Here is a 22,841-nt window from a genome sequence, read left to right on the forward strand (position 1 = left end):
CACTGGAAGCTGGTAGGGGCACTGCCAGGGTGCTAGGTTGGCATTGTCAAGGTGGCAAGCTGGCATTTCTTTTTGCGGGTGCAATTGGGACGCCATTTTAAAAATGACATCCCGATCTCTCGCTACACGAGTTCCGGCGAGCGGAACTCCTCAAGAGTACAAAACAGGGCTGTGTCACATGTAGCCACCTAAAATGGCTGATTCCCGATTAATTTGGCCAAAACCCGATGTAAAATGGCTAACCGAAAAGGCTGATGGGAAAAGCAGTCAACAGGGCACAAACGGACAGCTGCAGACAGAATAGCGTATTCGGCTCTGAGGAAGTCAGCCCAGATCGATACCTGCGACCATTAGCAGCACATCAACACAGACATCTGCAGTTTAATCGGCTATCCCCGGGAACAATTGCAACATATTAGCAATTGAATGCCAATCCAGACCTCTCGGCGCCAGCAGTGGCCAAGACAAAGAAAGGTGAACGACCACCCCCCGATCAAGGAATCGCCCCATTATTGGAGCATATCGAACCCAGTGATTGGGAACAAGTCCAATCACTTGGAACCAGGGTCAAGGTCCGCCCCGAGAGGCGGGAAGCCCCTGGGACCTATAAAGATAGGGGCCAAGTTCAGATCGACCCTTCTCTCCCTTCTTCTCCTGCACGCAACCTTCGCAAGAACCATCGACCAACAACCGTAAGTTTGACTCCAGCGATCGCTACCCGATAGAGACTCCTAGCCATCAACCTGTATCAGCCTTTTGAATCCCGCAGGCCAGACCCAATTCAATAAGCCATTTGTTTCCCTGACCTGGTGGGCCATTCCCAAAATTAAGTATTGGCCAGTAGTGGTAGGTAGTGATTTAGAAAGTAGGATTATTGTGTAAGATTATTGCTGTACATAATAAATGACCGTTGATTTTAATCTTACTAAGCGGTGTGCTGTCTTATTAATCATAACTAGAGCTTGAACCACGTGGCAGTATCAGAAAAATACCTGGCAACTCGTGAGCAAAGGTGACATAATTAGAGCTAAGAAAACTAAGGCTAATAAGAGCAACACGCACGTTCCCCGTCGAGGCCCCTTATCAAATGAGAGTCAAGTTTTATAGCCTTGTGTTTCTCGGCGCTGTGAGCACCGGGAAACACGTGACTAAACGTGCTCGCTATGGGACTTTGTACCCATTTAGTAAAATCGCGCCCATGAGATATGTTTTCATGCACATCTGATGGTAGTGCTCTGGGTATTTTAATCCCAACAGATATGCAGATTTTTGTGAGCTTTGAACTTAGTGGACGTTCAAGTTCAATGCTTTTAGAGGGGGTCAAATTTCACAGGAGACAAATTCTTAGCTCCCAGGTTTGAAGTATGCACATTTTTGTTACTGCATGGTTGCACTGCCTTTAAAGTTCTTAACCCGTTAATTGTTGTGCCCAGAACCCACGGATTCAATACTTGTGATTTCCTATATATTGACAGGTCTTATTTCTAGGGTGTCTGTGGGTGAGAAATTGTTTTTGAACTATCGTGAACTATGGGCTCTGCTTCTGTGCCTTGACCTTTGTGGGTTCCAAAGCTGAACTGCTAGGTTTAGTTAGATTTGAATATAGAACCCAACCATTTGATTCTCCAGTGGGTAATTATATTCTGATTTAATTTATGTTTCCACAACGTTGTCCATGTTAAGGCATATTACCGTCTCATTTGATGAATGCCCCCCCCCCCCATTACATTCTGTTCTCCTGTTTTAAATATTGGATAATATCTCTGCTAACCATACTTTGCTGCATTCGCTTTAACCTCTGCTACTTCTGTACAGCACTTTTGCTTTCCTCTGCCTCTATTTTTGCCTCTAAATTTTACAGGCTCTATTTTGGTCCCATTAAATGCTATTGGCTTTCATGTAGCCTCCTTAATCTTTACTGGGTTGTTTGCTTTCTGTGGAGTCTTTGGGACTCCTTCAGCTCTATGCACTGGTGCAGAAATCTGCCTGTTCTCCTCAATCTTCCCAGTCCACCTCCTGTAAGGGTCAAAGCTTTGGATCATTCCCACTGCTACTAGCTCGCTCTGCAGGCGTTATCTTTATTCATGGAGTCTCTACACATTCCCAGCAAGTCCCTTAACCAACACACTGGTATTGGCTGTTCTTGGGCAAAAAAACTTCTGCGAGACAAAGCTTGCAAACTAACAGTATCTCCAAGAATGCCAATCTCCTTTACTGGCTTTTCATAAAAACGAGGGGTCATTTTCTCTTTAAAGAAGAAATCTTGATAGTATTTTGGTACTCTGCCACACTGAAACTTATGTTTATGATCTTCACGGCAATGAACATTGTCTTGACTGCAGCACCCCACTGGTCTTTTGACATGCCAACAATTCTCCCTCAGGTGTCCTGGTTTTCCACACTAATAACGCACTGGGCAGGATCCTGCAGGTGGACCATCTTGGTTCTTTCTTTTAAAAGTTGGGGACGGATCAATTTTTTTCTCCTTACTCTTAAGTACATTTTGGTTTAATCTACACTGCTCAAATGTCACCCTTGCTTGCAGAACTACCAGATCCTAGTTTAGGGTTGGGTGTGTTAATGCATAGCTTTGAAAACACTTCTTCCACATGGGTCTTCACGTAAATGAAAAGTGCATTTTTTCACACAAGGCGAATCACATCCGAGGTTCTCATACGAGGGGTCTATCTTAAGCGGCCATATTAACTGGTTGAATGCAAGTTGCTTAACACTTGAATTCAACACATGTTTGCTTGGACCATTTTTGGAAAGTTCAAAATTTTTGGTAGTGCACCTCTGGTATCAGTGGGGCAGCACGGTAGCATTGTGGATTGCACAATTGCTTCACAGCTCCAAGGTCCCAGGTTCAATTCCGGCTTGGGTCACTGTCTGTGCGGAGTCTGCACATCCTCCCAGTGTGTGCGTGGGTTTCCTCCGGGTGCTCCGGTTTCCTCCCACAGTCCAAAGATGTGAAGGTTAGGTGGATTGGCCATGATAAATTGCCCTTAGTGTCCAAAATTGCCCCTAGTGTTGGGTGGGGTTACTGGGTTATGGGGATAGTGTAGGGTGCTCTTTCCAAGAGCCAGTGCGGACTCGATGGGCTGAATGGCCTCCTTCTGCACTGCAAATTCTATGATAATCAGCTTGCATACATGCAGGATGCCATTTCTGTTCATCTCATTGCCTGACAAACCCTTGTTGGCTTTCCCTATTAATCGGATTTGCTGTAAAAGGAGGCAAACCTCCATTGGCATCTTCAACTTATTTGCAAGATTTTCAAATAAAACAGAAAATGCTCCTACATCCTCGTCATCAAACTTCAGTATCAGTAATGAGCACTTTAACAGTCAATCCTGAGCTAGGGGTTTTTCCCCTCACTAGGGGTGTACTCACAGTGGACCTTTCCCTACTCAGTTAAAGCTGCCTCTCAAAGTTTGATGAGAGGGGGAGGCAGGAAGAAATCCAGTCCGGGTATTGCTTCTTCAACATATAATTTGCATGCTCACTGATCTGCAGAGAAAACAGGTTCTCAAACTCCAGTTGCCCAGCGACCCAATTATGGTCATGTCACATGGATTCCACGTGCCTGGCTTACATGATTAGATTACACATTCTAGTCAGAGTCCCATTGTCCAAGTGATTATGACAAATGGTTTGTCTCCATCCAGTTGCGCAACCAAAAGATCATCTCGATGCTTTGCTTATGTAGCTGGACCTTATTCATACTCCTTCAAGGCAATTATTCTTGGTGAGGCTTTGCAGACAGGGTGTCTCCACTTCAGCGGCTTTGGAATGTAGAAGGTACAATGATGCAAACGTTCAGCCACCTTGGACTGTGATTTGAAGTCATTGGAATCTGGATTTGGTCTTATTTTTAAAAAATCAATTTGTAGTTTCCAGCCAGTAAATTTGTAATGTCAATTTATAAAGCATGGTTTCATAACAAATGCACTGATCATAAGAGTACCAGACAAATATAAAAGGTTAGGAGGGAGATATTTCACTTTGGCAGTTCCAATACACACTAGAAATGCCAAAACCAGAAATCTCTACTCCCATAAACATGAGATAATAATGGAAACCTTCCCTAAATAAAAAAAAATTAAACCAATTTTTAGCTCAAGCTCAAATATATATATATATTTTTTAAAAATATGTTTATTCAAATTTTCCAACACCACTTTTAACAAACCCCCCCCCCCCCCCCAATTACAAAAAGAAACACAAACACAACAGTCAAGAATAATACAAAACTTTTACATTGGGTTTCCCCATATACAGTAACCCCCCATATGGCATTCAAAGGTGCCCGTAGGGAAGCCCCACCCACCCACCCGAATCTCTTTCCCCCCCACCCTTGGGTTGCTGCTGCTGCTGACCTCCTCCTAACGCTCCGTGAGATAGTCTAGGAACGGTTGCCACCGCCTGAAGAACCCCTGCACAGACCCTCTCAAGGCAAACTTTATCCTCTCCAGCTTAATCAACCCTGCCATGTCATTTATCCAGGCTTCCACCCTGGGGGGCTTCGCATCCTTCCATAATAACAAGATCCTCCGCCGGGCTACCAGGGACGCAAACGCCAGAATACCGGCCTCTTTTGGCTCCTGCACTCACGGCTCGTCCTTTACCCCAAATAGTGCCAACCCCCAACTCGGCTTGACCTGGACTTTCACCACCTTGGACATAGTCCTCGCAAAACCCATCCAAAACCCCTCCAGTGCCAGGCACGACCAGAACATGTGGACGTGATTTGCCGGGCTTCCCGAGCACCTCCCACAACTATCCTCCACCCCAAAGAACCTACTCAACCTCGCCCCCCGTCATATGCGCTCTGTGAATAACCTTGAATTGTATTAGGCTGAGACTGGCACAAGAGGAAGAATTAACCCTACTCAGGGCATCAGCCCACAGACCCTCATCTATCTCCTCCCCAAGCTCCTCCTCCCACTTGCCCTTTAACTCCTCTACAGAGGCAGCCTCCTCTTCTTTGAGCTAAGCTCAAATATTTTTAAAACATTAAACCTTTTTGCTAATAAATAATTACTCATAAAATTCTTCACCATTTAATAAATTGAGAGTTTACGTAAGAGTGTGAACACCTTGACGATAATAGCCAATTTTTCTTTATTCTGCCAGTGTTGCTCAGATACAAATGAAGCACTCTATAGCTGAACAGACCAAATTATGTCCAGCTGAAGAACATAAAAACATCCTGCCGTCAAGAAAATATTTTCCGGCTATTATTGATAACAGAATGTAATTGGCAAACCCAATTTAAAGCTGCAGCTGTTACTTTAAAAAAAAAAAAAATGCTTCACCATCTATATTAAAAACAGATGAAAATGCAAGCGACAATGTTGGACACACACATGCATCTTAATTAAAACAACATTTAAAGAGGGGTCATCTTTTATACATATATAATAAATCAAAGACTTATCACACAATCCCTACAGTGCAAGAGGTGTCCATTTGGCCCATCGATTCTGCACCGACCCTCTGAAAGAGCACCTCACCTAGGCACATTCCCTCGCCCTATCCCCACAACTCCATAATCCCACTTAACCTGCACATCTTGGGACACGAAGGGGCAATTTAGAATGGCCAGTCCACCTAACCTGCACACCTTTGTGCTTCTACTCAACTACAGCATGTTGCTGTTTGCAAATGCAGTTTTTTTAATGTTTACAGGATTTCCTACATTTTACACTAACTCTGTATAAATAGGCTTAAAAGTTCACTTTTTCTAGCTTTTTGCAATCTTTTGAGATTACTGCAATATTCCCATTGCTGTTGTGTCACTTGGCCAAGAGGAGGTTTGCAATATCACCTCCTCCTTCATGTGTAAGGATGCACCCTCCCTCTAAAATCTCCCAGAGACAAAGTATCATTTTCTCTATGTTTTACTTCTCCACAACTGAAAGAGCTCCTTCATCAACAGGGAATGTAAACTGGTCATCTGATTTACATTTCTGGGTTTTTCACCCTTTTATTCCAAATATTTGGGGCTTTTGTATTTTGCACAATGAAGAATTCTAGCTTCCCAGAGACCTTACCATATACACAAACAGGTTGCCACACTTGCCTACAATACAACTGTGATGACACAAGATTAGTAAAACTGTAACTGAACAATGGGCTGCCTTTAAAGAATTTCTTGTTGAAATACAGGGCTGGATTCTCCCGCCCCGCCCGCAAGAACGCCCCGGCGAGCCGCGTACAATGGAGAATTCCATTGACCTCAGGTGGGATTTTCAGGTCGCCGGGCGGACACGGCCAGAGAATCCTGCCCAAAGTCAAGTTATATTCTCACAAAGGAGGACAGGAAGGCAAACAAATCTAGAACTCCTCGAATGACGCAGGACATAAGATGAATCAGAAAAAGTGTTTTTGACAGACGACAGATGGGTAATGCAATTGAGAACTAGGCCAAATATAAAAGATTCAGAGGAAATTTGAAAAAGCAAATAAGAGAAGCGAAGAGAAAGTAAGTGTGAGAAGCGAATGAGAGGACTCCAAACCAAGTGGGAATGCAAGTGATGAAGGGGATGCAAGGAGACATCAAGTGGCTAGGGCATTGCAGATGGAATATGTGAATAAGTGTGAAGTTGTTCACTTTGGTAGAAAAAAGCCCAGAAAGGCAGAATATTTTTTAAATGGTGAGAGGTTGGGAAGTATGGGTGTCCAAAGAGACCTGGGTGTCATTGTTGATGCGTCACTAAAAGCCAGCATGCAGAGGTATCAAGCAGTTCTACATCATCCTTATGATTGACAACACTTCCAAGTTTCTTATTGACAAATTTTGAAATTGTGCCCACACACCAAGGTTTCGATCATTAATATTTATCAGGGATAGCAGGGGGGTCCTAATATTGATTCCTGGGGAACTCCACTACAAACTTTCCTATAGTCAAAAAATAAATGTTTTTTTAAATATAAATTTAAGAGTCCCAGTTAATTTTTTCCAATTAAGGGGCAATTTAGCGTGGCCAATCCATCTAGCCTGCATATTTTTGGGTTGTGGGGAGAATGTGAAAACTCCACACAGACAGTGACCCAGAGCCGGGATCGAACCTGGGACCTTGGTGCCGTGAGGCTGCAATGGAAAAAAAGATGTTGACCACTACTCTTTGTTTCCTGTCACTCAGCCAATTTTGTATCCAGGCTGCCACTATCCCTTTTATTCGAGGAGCTTCAACTTTGTTTTCAAGTCTGTTGTGTGACAGTTTATTAAAAAGTAATTAATTGGCTATGAAGTGTTTCAGACAGAGAGATCATTAAAGGAATTGCATATCTGCTTTGATTTGACAAGGGTTTAAACAAGGTTACAACATTCTAACTTACCTGCTTCACTTCTAATAGCACTTAAAACAATGATTTTTACTTGTAAAAAGTAATTGTGCTCTTCCTTTACCCCATCTTTGGAACCCAATTTACCACCACAAATCAAGTAAAAGCACAATACAGATAGGGTGACCAGCCTATAAAAAAAGTCCCTTCAACAGTGGTCTCAGTACCAGGGATCCAGGTTCAATTCCGACCTCTGTTGACTGTGTGGCGCTTGCACATTTGCCCTGTGTCTGCGTGGGTTTCCTCTGGGTACTCCGGTTTCGTCTCAGTCCAAAGATATGTAGGTTTGGTGGATTGGCCATGCTAAACTGCCCCTAGATGGAGTTAAAAGGATAGGGGGGGGATTGGGCCTCGGTGGCATGTTCTTTCAGAGGGCCGGTGCAGACCCATTGGGCCAAAATGGCCTCCTTCTGCACTGTAAGGATTCTATTCTGCAAGATAATGCAGTTTGAGAAAATGGGGCAGTTGTACCCGTCTGATGCCCAGAAGCAGGTTGCTTTAAAAGCAAGTTATTTTTAATTGCTGAAGTAGAGTTTTTCCAATGAGAATGATTTTGCTCACTCTTATTTTGTTCCTTTGGCGATTTGGAATAAACTGCAGAACTTTTACGCAGTTTAGTGCCCCTTCAAATGTAGAGACCAGCCAATTGAAAATTTTTGTTGGACCAAATTTTGTTTACACAACCTATTTAAAATTTACAACTGCACATTTATCTTAAAATCCCTTTCAATGTTCTGAATTCAGGCCGCGTACGTTCAGATGGATTTTGGCTTTGCTGCAGCAACTATACTGCCCAACCTCGATGTGCAGGTGTTCAGAAGGTCAAAGTATAACAATTTCTGATCATCAACCTTCTGCAAGGTCAAAAGCTTCTTAGCCCTTCAAAGTAAAAACTTGATATTTTCCTGTATAGGCAGGCTGCAACCTCAGCTTACTAATGGATGCATCAAAATGGCAGTGTGTAGTCCAACTTCCCTAATGAACATTTACTTTTGATGCTGGTGGAGGTTTGCTTTTTGAACCACGAAATGAAACCATCTCTTCAGATGGGAGTCTGTGCCTCCGCAGACTTGGAGGCCTCACTGTTTATATTACAGTGCTGGTTTTGAAGGCCGCACTTGAATATAAATGGAAACATTAAATGTGGCTTTGTGGCAAGATCAGCACACTGCAGGATTAACTGGGGTAAAAAAGCACAAATCCTTGAAAGTGCCAGTGCAGATTGATAGAGACATAATAAAAAGGCAATAGATTTTTGGAATTCTCATAACCAACATGGAGCTAAACGGTTGAAGTATTTGGGCAACATTAGACCTAAATCATATTTCCCCTCCCAATTTTCTCTCCTCCCCTTCTGTAGGCACTGATAAGCTGAGTTGCAATGATTTTCAGCAGTCTTTTTGGCCATATATGGTATCATATGCCATATCATGCCATGTTTTATCATCGTGACATATCCATGCGTACACACTTTTGCAATCTGGACTGTGTACTCCTTCAATACCACAAGACATTGAGTCCAGTTGTAATCTCCCATGCTGTCCTAATCAAGGTCAGGTCACCTGGGTCCTTCTAATACCAAATCTTTACCTACTGGTCCATTAGGACACATTGATTAATATCCAAAATTAAGAAATAACATGCGAATCAGACATCAAAAAGGAAGAAAACTATCCAAATTCCAATTAAGGAATAACATGCGAATCAGACATCAAAAAGGAAGAAAACTATCCAAATTCCAATGAACATGAAAAAAAATGTTAAGTGCAGCTGAATTTATTACGAATGAACAACTCAGTTCTGCACCAAAATCGGTATTCCAGGTAGATTGAGAACAAGAGAAACTGTCACATTTCAAAAAAAGAACAATTGGTATGTGATGAGACAAGATTGAAATTCTTCCACAAGTGCTAAAAAGAGCAGCTGAATTTATTAAAAAATAAATAACTCAGTTCTACACTAAAACCTGTAATCCAGATAGATTGAAATATGACGGCCTCCATTGTTCTCAAAAAGGAACATTTTAGTATGTGATGAGACAAAATTGAAACTCTTCCACGTATTAAAAAACAGGGGGGAAAAAAAGAAGTTTCTTTCAGAACGTGGTCCTTCCGGAGGCATTATATGTGCTTGCAAAATAAATGTATGACGGAACGCTTCATCTTGCATCATTAAGGGACTCAGAACTTGCGTTTATACTAGCTATCTTTGATAGCTGAAAAAAATGTAATTTCTCTGATTTACCTCATGCTGCTTGTTCACTACCACAGTCAAAAACAAATCCCACTCTGTCTGACTTTCCTAGAAGCCTCAACAAACGGGCTACAAGAACCAACATTTTCAATAATATTTCAAATAGATATTGAGTAGCGCAGGTTTGAGCACAGCCCCGGATTACTGTCTGTATGAAGTTAGCACATTCTCCCAGTGTCTGCATGGGTTTCACCCCCACAACCCAAAGATGTGCAGGTTAGGTGAATTGGCCACACTAAAATATAATTTGGTACTCTATCTATAATAAATAAATAAATAAACTAAATAACTGACCAACCAGCCAAAATGCATTTTGCAAAATTTTAACCACAGGGCGAAGGTTTACATTAGTATTTTGTTATCAGTTAATCAATAAAGCAGTTAGTCTGCCATATGGCAAGCCCAAGATTGGACATCCAAATTGAAAAGTTCTTTAAAAATACTACTGTACAGACACTACTTAGCAGCTTGAATGCTTCATTAAAAATGACCCACATTTTGATCCCCAAATATACATATTTATTACCATAAGCAAAAGCTTATTTTGGCAAGTTAAAATTGGTTATAATTGTATTTGTTCAGGTTTAGGACGTGCCAATTACAAGGAGATCAAAGTGGCAGTTGCACAATAGGTTTGAGCACCAAGCAGTGCTGGGATATAGATTTTGCTTTGAACTCTCGATTTCACAATTAGGAGGGCACCAAACTAGCAGAGGAGCTATCTCCGTGCGACTTACATCAATCTCAGAGAAAAGTGCTAGCAAACACAGTATGCCCACAATTCAGTATGATAGGATTACAATCTTACCTGCCCAAAAACATCAGTTTCCAAGCATTAGAATACTTGGGAAGGCCACTGGCACTGAATTATTAATGGTGTACCCTTCTGCATAATTTAAAATAACTACATAACTTAACTTTTACAGATTATTAGCAACTCAGAATTTGAGTGCTCCAATCTTACCTGCTCTGCAGGAGCGGTGCTTGAAAACCTAGTTTGTTGACCAGACCGCCTGGTAGCTGAGCTTGTGTGCTGCCACGGTAATTTGTTCTTCCCTCGGCCAGCACTTAATACTCTTCTGAATGAGGTATATTCATCGGTACTGGGGCTAGGTGATCCATAGTCCAAAGAATGAGCTTCATGATCACCATGGTAACTGTGTGCACTCTGGGTTCTTCCACTAGCCAGCAGCCACTCAGTATCTGCTCCTAATGGCATCTGTATTCCTCTACCATGGGCAGAAGATGGCATTGGTATTGCATATTCCACAAGTCCTTGTGGAGTTAATTTTGGCAGGATTCTTCTTGCTAGTCTGGCTTGCACTGCAGCCATCACACCATCACCATCTTCCTGTAGCTCTACAGTATCCACTGCCTTAACCAAAAACGTTTTGTTAGAACCAAGGGATGAAGCTAGCATGGCAAAAGCCTCTAAAGCTGCATGGCGTATCTTTCTCTTGGAGTCGGTCAATGCTGGTGCGACAACATGGCAAAGACTGGGCAAATCAAAGTCTTCACTTGGATAAGTCAAAAGTGAAGCAATTATAATATTTAATATTTCTTCCCTTACTCTAGAATTTTTGTGTTTTATATTGTCAAGCAGCATATCAAGTACTTTTTGAGGACCAACCTGCTTCATTAAACCTATAAAGACTTTCATATATTCCTGTTTGGTGACAACTTTATTGTCACCAAGCACTTTTATTGTAGCAGATGTAATAGGTTTGAGATAATTTACCACAACATGATTTAGTTTAACTACCAGCAAGTTGATGATTTCCAATGTACCGTGGACAACTTTAAAATTGGAGTCATCGAGCAAAGTGCATAAAAAGCCAATAAAACCTAAAATGGATGTAGAAGGCACAGTCGTAAAATTAAAATCATCGACAACGTTCTTCAGTTCTTCAACGGCATGAGTTCTACTCTTATAGTCTTCCCGGTCAAGAAGCCGGACATACAACTCTTGTGGAATTATTCGAAACTCAAGATTACAATGTTCCTTCGAAATTGGCCTGGGAAATTGGGGAGCATCTTCAACGCTGCCGGTGGATCCACCACGAAATCCCGAATTGGTCTTAAAGGTCCTACTTTGTTCCAATTCAGGGACATTCTCTCCATTTAATTTGGCCTGTGGCTCAAACTTAATTTCCATGAGTTTGTTATAATCTCTCCTTAGAGACGGTGGCAAACGTTTTAAGTACGAGTTAAATTCCTCTTCCCCGATGTGGCGTTGGATATGTCCCATCGTTGTGAATGCGGAGAACGGGTCATCCGTACCATCATCACTTAGTTTTTTAGCTAAACAAAGGGTCACGTCGAATAAACTGCCGTTAAGCTCCTTCGTGAGTAAGATGGGCAAAACAATAGTCGTCGCTTTCCTCACGACAGGATCGTGGTTTTCCAGTCCATGCTCTATCAAAGCCCAGAAAACGTCCTTCGAGATGATCGAGTATTTTAAGTATACATGCAAAGTTTGCACGAGTTCTTTGCGCACAGTAGGGTTGTCGTCCCGCAGACTCCATATAAGTTTGGGCAGCACGGCAGTCCTACAGTAATCCAGATCCGCATCCGATCCTTGAATAATTTCCGATATGAGTTGAATACACGAGACTTTGACCTCCCTTCTGCCGTCCAGGAGCACCTCGTTTAAAGTTGCGAAGAGGGCTTTCTTGTTGCCAAAGACTAGCCTCCCTGCGTTTTGCCTGACGTTGGCGCGGAGAGCTTTCAGTGCCTCGGTGCGCTGGAGCGAAGTCTGGTTGTTCAGTTGCTGGAGAATCACATCTTCTTCCCCGTTGGCCGGCGCCGCGGCCGCCGGGCTGCCGTTCCTCCTGGTCGACATCACGGCATCCCGAGCGTCGCTGCTCCTGCTGCAGCAGCAGGAAGAGGAGGAGAAGCCGCTGCCCGCCTCGCTGCCTTCGCCCCGGTCACCGGTGGAAAAGCGGTGCTGTTGTTCGTGCTTAGTAAACGCCGGCCGCATCAACTTGGCAACCGAGCCCGCCATCAAAGCAGGCGGGGAGCGGCGGGCGGCCGAGCGCCGTCAGCGACTGTAAACGCCGCCGTCTCCAGGGCTTCATCCCTTCCTCTCTGACGTCATTCAATCGTTTACATGACATTTGCCCCTTATTTACAATAATCGCCTCCCGCCGCCGGTGACCGGCCGGCGCCCACAAACCTCACCGTACTTCCCTCATAACAAACCGTCCCGTCCCACCAACTCTGCCCCCTCCCCCATCAAAAAGCGGCCAGGGGCGCGCACACACAGGCAGAGGCACGCGCGCGCTCCTGCTCTTTCTCACTCACATCCCGGGGTTTGAAAAAAACTCCCATCAAAATGGCCGTAACTAGGCAAACCAAGTCACGTGAACACAACGAACTCTTCGCAATCGATCCGCTTCCATGGTGAACAAGGGAGGGAGGAGTTGGGCCAGCCGAGCGACCCGGATGCTTTATCCGCTTGTTGAAGAACGCTGGGAACTGTAGTTCCAAAGAGTGCCGTTGATCAGGCGACGCGACCGCCCCGCAGACTGCAACTCCCAGAGTAGCTCGGCGCTCGACTGTAACTGCGAACAAATCGGGCATATATTGGACAACTGTGAGGCTGTTGTAATTTTAAACGTGCAAGATGTTTTTTCGACTGCCGTTCAGCCGATTGTGCGGGTTTTGTTTTGTTTTGATAATATAATAATCTTAGCCGGAAATTGCGCACACCCCACCTGTTTTGTATTTGTGTTTGATAGGTTTTTGGGGGATTTGTGAGTCCATCTTCTTCTTGGCTGGTTCTCGTCGTAATCTATCAGGTAAGTTTATGGTGCATTTTACAGCTCGCATATTTTCATTTAGTTTGAAATTGAATGAAGGTATTAATAAATATGTCGGAGATTTACCTGTAACAGGCCCAGGCCCCCAATCTAATGGACAACTCCAGTAGTGGCAGGTTTAAGTTGTTAGAAGTGAAAAGGTACGATTGCAAAATTAAATGCTGTGAGCCGGCTTCTGTTTCGTGTCAGCTTAAAATACACATTCAACATATGAATGAAACCAACGCCACAAAGCGAGTTGTACGTGTTAAAAGTACGAACTTTTTTTGTTCTTTAAGTTTTGAAAAATAATTTCCAAATATTGTCCTTGTTTAACTGAATAAACCCTTAAGCTCCTGTCGAACACAAATGAATGGGAATTGGATTGCTTTGGCACAGATTCACGGCCTAAAACCCACTGTACTGATAATTTCGTTTGTAGTTTCAGTTAAACGAGCAGAGGTCTGAAGTGTTCCTTCAAACTTTTCATATTAGATTTTCAAATGAACATCCGAGTTGAAAAGGCAGTGGAAAAAGGTGACACAATCTACCTAACATTATAATGTAATCACTGTAATCAGAAACCAGTAATGTTTAGAAGGCTTCACTGAGGAAACTGGCAGTCATCAACTACAACCCCATTTGATTTACCTGAATAGTTCACATGCTTATCTTGAATGTTAACTGCAGCAACTCACTTTCTTTAAAATGCTAATTTGGTTGCATAACAAAATCAAAATATTGTAACACAAGAAGTTCTTAAAGTTAAAATCAAATGATGAAAGGTAGATGTTTCCCAAATCACTTAACCACATAAAGCAATGACTGAAAGTTTGCAACATTTTCTAATGATTTCCAGTTTTGAAAAGGTTATTTACTTAAAAAATGAAAACTGCAAGTTTGTACTGAAAGCAAGAAGAAGGGACTGAGCAAACAGCCTCTGAGAATGGCCTCAATTCAAAGCAGGGAAAAAGAGCTAAATAATGGTTTTATTTATATGGTCTTATTTCAAAACCACTATGCACTTGTTCTGCAGACAAATATGCACAACTTAGTTTTTGATATGGATTTGTGCATGGGGAAAGTATTTTGAGCTGTGCAACACCAAATTGCACAAGTGGGGTGGTACAGCAGTTAGCACTGCTGCCTCACAGTGCCAGGGACCTGGGCTTGATTACAGCATTCGGTGACTGTGCAGAGTTTACACATTCTCTCGGTGTGTATTTCCTCCGGATGCTCCAAATTCCTCCAACACTTCAAAAATGCGCAGGTTAGATGGATTGGCCGTGATCAATGCACGGGTTTACAAGGATAGGGCAGGGAAGTGGCCTCGGTGGTGTGCTCTTTCGGAGGGCCAGTGTGGACTCAATGGGACGAATAGACTCCTTCTGCACTTGTAGGGATTCTAAGTTGAATTACAGGTTGCAGTGGGAGCACTGTTCAGGTAATGTACAAGATATATTCTATTGTTCACCACCGACATGGCACAAGTCAGCAGTGTGATGGAATACTCTCCCACTCCAGAAGCTTGACACCATCGAGAACAAAGTAGTCTGCTTGATTGGCACCCCTTCCACAAACATTCACTCCCTTCACCATCGGCGCACAGTAACAACAGTATGTACCATCTACAAGATGCATTGCAGGAACTCACCAAGGCTCCTTAGGCAGCACCTTCCAAACTCTCAACCATCTAGAAGAACAAGGGAAGCAGATACAAGGGAACACCACCACCTGGAAGTTCCCTCCAAGTCACTCATTATTCTGACATGGAAATATATCGCCACCGTTCTTTCAATGTCGCTGCGTCAAAATCCTGGAACTTCCTCTTAATAGCACAGTTGGTGCACCTACTACACAAGGACTACAGCAGTTCAAGAAGGTAGCTCACCACCATCATCCAGGGCAGTTAGGGATAGGCAACAAATGCTGACCTAGATAGTGAATCTCGTAAAAATGAATTTTAAAAAAGCTACTAAAAGAAGTGTAGTGACAGTATGGTAACACTGTAAAAGTAATGTCATATATGTATTTTGAAGATGACATGTAGAAAAACCAGCAGTAATGTTTCTGTGCTCATTGATGAAATGAAAAATGAAATGAAATGAAAATCGCTTATTGTCACAAGTAGGCTTCAATGAAGTTACTGTGACAAGCCCCTAGTCGCCACATTCCGGTACCTGTTCGGGGCCTGTTCGGGGAGGCTGGTACGGGAATTGAACCGTGCTGCTGGCCTGCCTTGGTCTGCTTTAAAAGCCAGCGATTTAGACCAGTGAGCTAAACCAGCCCCGTAAAGCTAAACCAGATGAAGAACAATGCCAAAGTATTTGAGGAGAACAATTCTCAGGTTGCCCAAATTTGGCACCTTGGATGTCTGTCACTTCTGATTGTACTGTCAACCACCAATAACAATGAATGTTAAATTGATTTCCCGTTTTGAAAAGGTTATTTACTTAAAAAATGAAAACTGCGCAAGTTTGTACTGAAAGCAAGAAAAAGGGACTGTGAGCAAACAGCCTCTGAGAATGGCCTCAATTCAAAGCAGTGAAGAAGAGCTAATTGTGTGCCTTTGCTGCCATAATACACCTATCTTTGTTTTTACGTGGATTGATTTAATAGGGAGTTTTTTGCATTTATATTTAGGAAAGTTAAACCAGTTGCTTAATGGGGGTTGACACCTTTCCTTGTACTTCTATCTGCTGTTTTTCATTTTCCTGTTATTTGCATTGCAATGCATTAAATTTAGATAATTAGCTGACAAGGGAACTGACCAATTATTTAATGACTATCTCTTTTACTGAACAGAGATTCAGCCATCCCACTTGTGGAGTTTTATTCCTCTCTGATCATTTTATGTTTATTACAGTGAGAGATGGTGGACATTGAATACTGCAAAAACTATCTATTTGACTATTCTGTTAGCATCAAATATTTTCCAATCAACCATAGCCTAGTCAGATTTCTGGAATTCTCATCCCTGGGTCAACAAAAGCACTGTGACATTTGCAGCAAGTTTTCCTTTACTCAGTTCTAGATAAATGTATCAGTGTTAAACTTAGATCACTCCTGCTGCACCATTGAGACACTTCAATTTCCCATACTACCCATCCTTTGGTACCTTATGAATGAGATTGCTAATTAGTTTTACTGGCCAATTCACAATAGACAGTATTGAAACCACCCAGATTTTGGTAGATCCTTACAATGAACAAGAATCTGTGATTCCATTTACGTGTAGGTTTCAAATCCATACTCCAGTGGTGAAATGATTGTGAGTTAACCCACTGTGCCAGGCAGCTGCAGCAAATCTGAAGAAGCTCAACACTATCCCGAACCAGCAGTACATTTAATTGGCGCTCTCATTCACTAGCTTAAATTTCTACCACTATGTATGCTTCAGCTGCAGCGTGTACCTATCTTCAGGTACTCTGCAGCAAATCACCAAGATTTCTTCGGCAGCAATTCTCAAGCCACAATCTCCACCACCAAGAAGAACCAGTGCAGCTAGCATGTGAGAACATCACATCCCCAAGTTCCCCTCTTGAGTAATAGACTATCCTAACTTGCACGTATATTGCTGTTCCTTTGTTGTCGCTAGATCAAAATCCAGGATCTTCCTACATATCAACCGCATTGTGGAGATGTTTGTCACGTGGACTGCAACAATTTAAGTGGTGTACCTCCAGTTTCTCAAGGGAAACTAGGGATAAGTAAGAAATATTGACTTTGCCTGCAACACCCACATTCCAATAATGAATATAATTTATAAAAATGGTCATGTATTTTAGTTTTATGATGTTCATGGGTAGAGCAACTAACTAATATGATTGAAGTCAAATGTCAGGGATTATCTGTCAATGAAGATAAAGTTAAATGTTTCCCATGGCTTGGGAAAGGTAAAGACTTTCAGGGATTGTCATTTGTTTGTTTTGAGATTGAGGAGCTTATAGAACATTACAGCGCAGTACAGGCCCTTCGGCCCTCGATGTTGCGCCGACCTGTGAAACCACTCTAAAGCCCATCTACACTATTCCCTTATCGTCCATATGTCTATCCAATGACCATTTGAATGCCCTTAGTGGTGGCGAGTCCACTACTCTTGCAGGCAGGGCATTCCACGCCCTTACTACTCTCTGAGTAAAGAACCTACCTCTGACATCTGTCCTATATCTATCTCCCCTCAATTTAAAGCTTTGTCCCCTCGTGCTAGACATCATCATCCGAGGAAAAAGGCTCTCACTGTCCACCCTCTCTAATCCTCTCATCATCTTGTATGCCTCAATTAAGTCTGTTTTAATGGTCCTTCTTGGGTTGCTTTCTCGGCTTCATAATTTTAAGTACAATTAACAAAGCAGGTTGTCTGAACTATCTGGATTCATCGTCCATTGCACTACTTGCATTCTTTATAAATGATTCCCGTTGAGATCAATTATTCAAAACCTGCAATTGGCCTCTTCTGTAGTTAAAATAAGGGCAAATGAGTTGAACTAACTAGTGCTATTAATTACAAAGACATTGAAATAATAACAGAAAATGCTGGAAAAAGGTCTGAGTAGCACCCGGAAAGAGACACAGATTTAACGTTTCAAGTCCAGTATGACTCTCCTCTGGAACTGGAGAGAACTAGTAATGTGATGGGTTTTATGCTGTTGAAAAATGAGAGGGGCAGCTGGAACAAAATAGAAGGTCAGGGGTAGGTTAGGAGAGGAGGGGGGGATTAAATGACATGTATGTCATCAAACACTCGGCGAAGGGAGTTAAAGGCTAAAGCTTTGATCCAGAATATATGTTAATAGCAGAATAGGTCAACATTGTCTGAAAGCATATCATGAGAGCAAGACACAGACTGACACTCGAGGAAGGGGGATTTAATATGGAGGACGGAGTTCATGGTCTGACATTGTTGAATTCAATGTTGAGTCCAGAAGGCTGTAAAATATCGAATCGGAAAATGAGGTACTGCACCTCCAGCTTGCATTGGGCTTCATTGGAGCATTTGTAGCAGGCCAAGGACAGAAAGGTGAGCATGAGAGCAAGATGATTAATTGAAATGGCAAGTGAGCAGAAAGTCAGGATCATGCCTGCGAATTGAGCAAAGATGTTCCACAAAGCGATGTTCTAGTCTGCGTTTGGTCTGCCCAATGTAGAGGAGACTGCATTGTGAGCACTGAATACAGGAGACTAAATTGAAAGAATATGAGCCTTGTGACTTCTCCATATGTAAGGAACTGCTGACCAGGGAGTAAGCCCTTAGATTAATTTCAAATATAGTTACTATTGGTACTTTTAAATGATCTGATTGTTACTGGCAGCAAGATGTTTAGTAACCACAAATGTACCTTGGTTCACTATTGTTTCAAAAGCTAAGTATTCCAATTTCATTTTTTTGTCCTTTTGAGAGGGGTTATAGAGTGAAGCAGTTTTTATTTAAATAAGAACTTGAGGTCTATTTTCTTGAACTTGTTTGTGGTGAATATGCTTTCTACTAAATTGAAATATTGTAATCGATAAATGTTTGTTACAGTTGGATATTTTGTGTTGATAACTATCTTTTATTTTTTCCTTCAGATGGACCAGTCCCCTCAGTCCTACATGCTTGCCAATCTGACTCATCCCCATTCTGAGCAGTTACTGCAGGGATTGAATCTTCTTCGACAGCATCGTGAGCTCTGCGACATCATCCTTAGGGTTGGTGATGTCAAGATCCATGCCCACAAGGTGGTGCTGGCTAGCATCAGCCCATACTTCAAAGCCATGTTTACTGGAAACCTGTCAGAGAATGAAAACTCTGAAGTTGAATTCCAGTGTATTGATGAAACTGCTTTGCAGGCTATTGTAGAATATGCATATACCGGAACCATATTCATTTCACAAGATACAGTAGAATCTTTACTACCAGCTGCAAATTTGCTTCAAATGAAGCTAGTACTGAAGGAATGTTGTACATTCCTCGAAAGCCAGCTTGATCCTGGCAACTGCATTGGCATCTCTCGTTTTGCTGAAACTTACGGTTGTCATGACTTGTACCTTGCTGCCAACAAATACATTTGTCAGAATTTTGAAGAGGTATGTCAGACTGAGGAGTTTTTTGAGCTGAATCACACGGAGCTAGATGAAATAATTTCAAATGACTGTCTCAATGTTGTGACTGAGGAGTCTGTTTTTTATGCTTTGGAGTCGTGGATTAAATATGATGTACAAGAAAGACAAAAATATTTGGCGCAGCTGTTGCACTGTGTCCGATTACCACTGCTAAGTGTGAAGTTTCTAACAAGATTATACGAAGCAAATCAGCTAATTCGTGATGAACATACCTGCAAGCACCTTCTAAACGAAGCACTTAAGTATCATTTTATGCCAGAGCACAGATTTTCCCATCAGACTGAGTTATTGACACGGCCACGTTGTGCTCCCAAAGTATTGTGTGCTGTGGGTGGAAAAACTGGACTGTTTGCTACGTTAGACAGGTAAGAATGTAGAATTCAAATTGACAAGCACCACTTTTTTATACTGATAATGGGGAAATAATGAGTGGAAAATATCAGCAACACTCAATTTATCTGCAAGTGATATTTTGGTTGATGTACACTTATTATTGTAATGGATCCTAGTATGTAATACATGCCTTCCATATTGTGTGCCGTGTCTGCATTTGTCAAGCCATTAGCTGAATACAGTAGGGTATATTTTGTAATATCCTGGGATACTGCTGTATAAAATGCTATCAACTGTTCACCATCCTTTCATTGTCTTTGCCAAAAGGATATGTTTGTCTTTTATGCTATTTTTAAAAATTTGTTCATGCAGTGTGGGTGCTGCTGGCTGGGTCAGCATTTATTGTCTAATTGTCTTTGAGGGGTCAGTTAAGAATCAACCACATTGCTGTGGGTCTGGAGTCATATGTAGACCTGACCTGGTATGGATGGCAGACTTCCCTATAGGGCCATTTGGATTTTTACAACCATCGGCAATGATTTCATGGTCATCATTAGACTTTTAATTCCAGATTTTTATTGAATTCATATTTCACCATCTGCAGTGGTGGGATTCGAACCTGGGTCCCCATAGTATTACCCTGGGTTTCTGGTTTACTAGTCCAGTGACAATACCATTAAGCCACCGTCTCTCCAGGTAGCTACCTGAATCTACTATACATATCTCATGGGCACGATTTTACTAAATGAGAACTAAGTCCCATAGCGAGCGCGTTTAGCCACGTGTTTCCAGGTGCTCACGGCGCAGAGAAACACAAGGCTATAAAATTTTACTCTCATTTGATGAGGGGCCTCAACAGGGGACGTGCGACCAAGGCCACACATGGCTCCGTTTTGTACACTGAGGAGCTCTGCTCGCCGGAACTCTTGTAGCAAGAGATAGAGGACCATTTAAAAAATGGCGTCCCGATCACACCCACAACTTGACACCTTGATAGTGCCGGTAACTCCGGAATCTGCACATTAAAGTGAGACCTGCTGTCTCGCTTTAATATTCAGATTTGCTAAAAGATGATCATGCCTACAATCGGCAGGATTCACATTGCAGCGTCTTGCAAGGCATTGTGAACCGAGTAGATCCCGGGAGCGGATTCTCCCCCCCCCCCCCCCCCCCCCCCCCCCCCAGCACCAAGAAATATACATTTTTCAAGTTAAAAGGGAAGAATCCCTGCTGTTTAGACATTTAAGTCAAGGTAGGGCAGATTTTAAAAGTCCCCTGAACATTTTGTAATTGACACTGTATATAATTTATACTCTGTGCAGTACAGTACAAAGTTAAGTCTTTGGGGAGTCTTACTACTTTGTTTCCGGGTGATGTCTGAGTCCTTGGAGATTTACACTGCCGATTAGTATTGGTACAAAATGGAAATTGTGCAGCACTGTTGCAACAATTGTATCATAAGTATTATAATGGGTGTTTGTGTTGCAAAATTGTAAGATGCTTCTATTTCAATGTATCTATTCACTGAGACAGAATTTTGTTTTTCCACTCTGGTCATGAATTTTGTTTTCTATTTGGAAACACACCGATGTTATAAATGGAAGATATAACCATGGGAACAGACGTCTATGAGGCTGAAAAAGCATCAAATCTAGTTTCTCATGAGTTCTCTAACTTGACCAACACATAGAGAAAATGTGCTGTTGCTAGCAGCAGTATCGCCTCAAGGATGTGTGCATTCACCTTTCATCAAATCCACATTAGCTTTATGTATTGCATGTGGTTATAGACAAGAAGTGGCTATCTGGAATATTGTAATTAACCTTCTACATCCCCATTCATTTGTTTTGAATGAAATTCTTGGATTCCTATTCTGCTGAGCACGCATTACACGTGTTACAAAGTACTTAGAAACCTTTTATTAACTAATCTTGTTAAGTAATTCGCCTTTGGTCCCAGGGTACCTTTGTCAAATGGTCATATAATAATAATCTTTATTATTGTCATAAGTAAGCTTACATTAATACTGCAATGAAGTTACTGTGAAAAGCCCCTTGTCGCCACACTCCGGCACCTGTTCGGGTACATTGAAGGAGAGTTCAGAATGTCCAATTCACCTAACAAGCACGTCTTTCGGGACTTGTGGGAAGAAACCGGAGCACCCGGAGGAAACCCACGCAGACACTGGGAGAACGTGCAGACCCTAACGGGAAACAAACCTGGGACCCTGGCGCTGTGAAACAACAGTGCTAACCACCTGTGCTACCATCCATATCTGAAGCTTCAAATTGTTACTGAATGTAACTTTTAAATAGCCTCGAGGGACAGCCATTTTGGGACAGCCCAAATGGAGAGAAAGATACAGACATGCTTGTTTATCCACATGTTAAAATTGTTTCCAAAATGACTTCCAGTGACGGGGATGTGCTGAATAGTCGCACATCAAGTGGCTGTCCTCCATAAAACAACATAATAGGCACCTTTGGCTGAATTTAGCCCACAAACCTGGACTTAAACATCCACTCACCCTCAACGATAGCACAAACAACATAAATGCCAGAAAGCAGCACCATGGCGGGTAGTGGGGAGGGGGGGGGGGGGGGTGTGTAGGCAGAATCCAAGAATCCCTACAAAGAAGAAACATGGGGGACCTGGCCCTCCCAAACTTGCAATACTACCACTGGGCAGCCACAGCAGAAAGAGTGAGAGGATAGGTGAAGGACCCAGACACTGAATGGGTGAGGTTTGTTGCTAATTTTCTATTGTCTCTTAATTTGGCTCTGTTTAATTACATTTGCTCAAGAGTCGCCAGGTATCTTTCGATACCGCCACAAGGTTCAAAACCGAATACTGATCAAAGACTCGATACACCAGTTAGTAAGCTCAAAATCAATGCTCATTTATTTACACACACAGTCAAATATACTCGTGCATAAAACTCTACAAACTAAACTATCACTATTACTAAAAGCCTATAACTTAGCTTCGGGTGCCCACTCTGTG

General features: G+C 42.3%; 2 protein-coding genes across 8 annotated transcripts in view; one reads left to right on the forward strand and one right to left on the reverse strand.

Annotated features, from left to right (window-relative positions):
• Positions 1-12,789, reverse strand: part of LOC140403423 (TOG array regulator of axonemal microtubules protein 1) — a 212,718-nt gene extending 199,929 nt beyond the window's left edge. For all 5 annotated transcript variants that reach the window (XM_072491358.1, XM_072491356.1, XM_072491343.1 and 2 more), the window contains exon 1: positions 10,568-12,789. In XM_072491358.1, the coding sequence (XP_072347459.1) occupies positions 10,568-12,607 (2,040 nt within the window). In that variant the 5' untranslated portion in view covers positions 12,608-12,789. The remainder of the gene's footprint in view (positions 1-10,567) is intronic.
• A 186-nt stretch (positions 12,790-12,975) lies between these two features.
• Positions 12,976-22,841, forward strand: part of LOC140403461 (kelch-like protein 28) — a 36,491-nt gene continuing 26,625 nt past the window's right edge. Inside the window, exons 1-4 of one of the 3 annotated variants that reach the window (XM_072491366.1) lie at positions 12,976-13,198; positions 13,344-13,403; positions 17,002-17,113; positions 18,972-19,870. In XM_072491366.1, the coding sequence (XP_072347467.1) occupies positions 18,972-19,870 (899 nt within the window). In that variant the 5' untranslated portion in view covers positions 12,976-13,198; positions 13,344-13,403; positions 17,002-17,113. Of the gene's footprint in view, positions 13,404-17,001; positions 17,114-18,971; positions 19,871-22,841 lie in introns of all 3 variants that reach the window. The other 2 variants (XM_072491363.1, XM_072491375.1) reach the window with 2 other exon arrangements.

This window comes from Scyliorhinus torazame, chromosome 2, assembly GCF_047496885.1.
Source record: "Scyliorhinus torazame isolate Kashiwa2021f chromosome 2, sScyTor2.1, whole genome shotgun sequence".
NCBI lineage: Eukaryota > Metazoa > Chordata > Chondrichthyes > Carcharhiniformes > Scyliorhinidae > Scyliorhinus > Scyliorhinus torazame.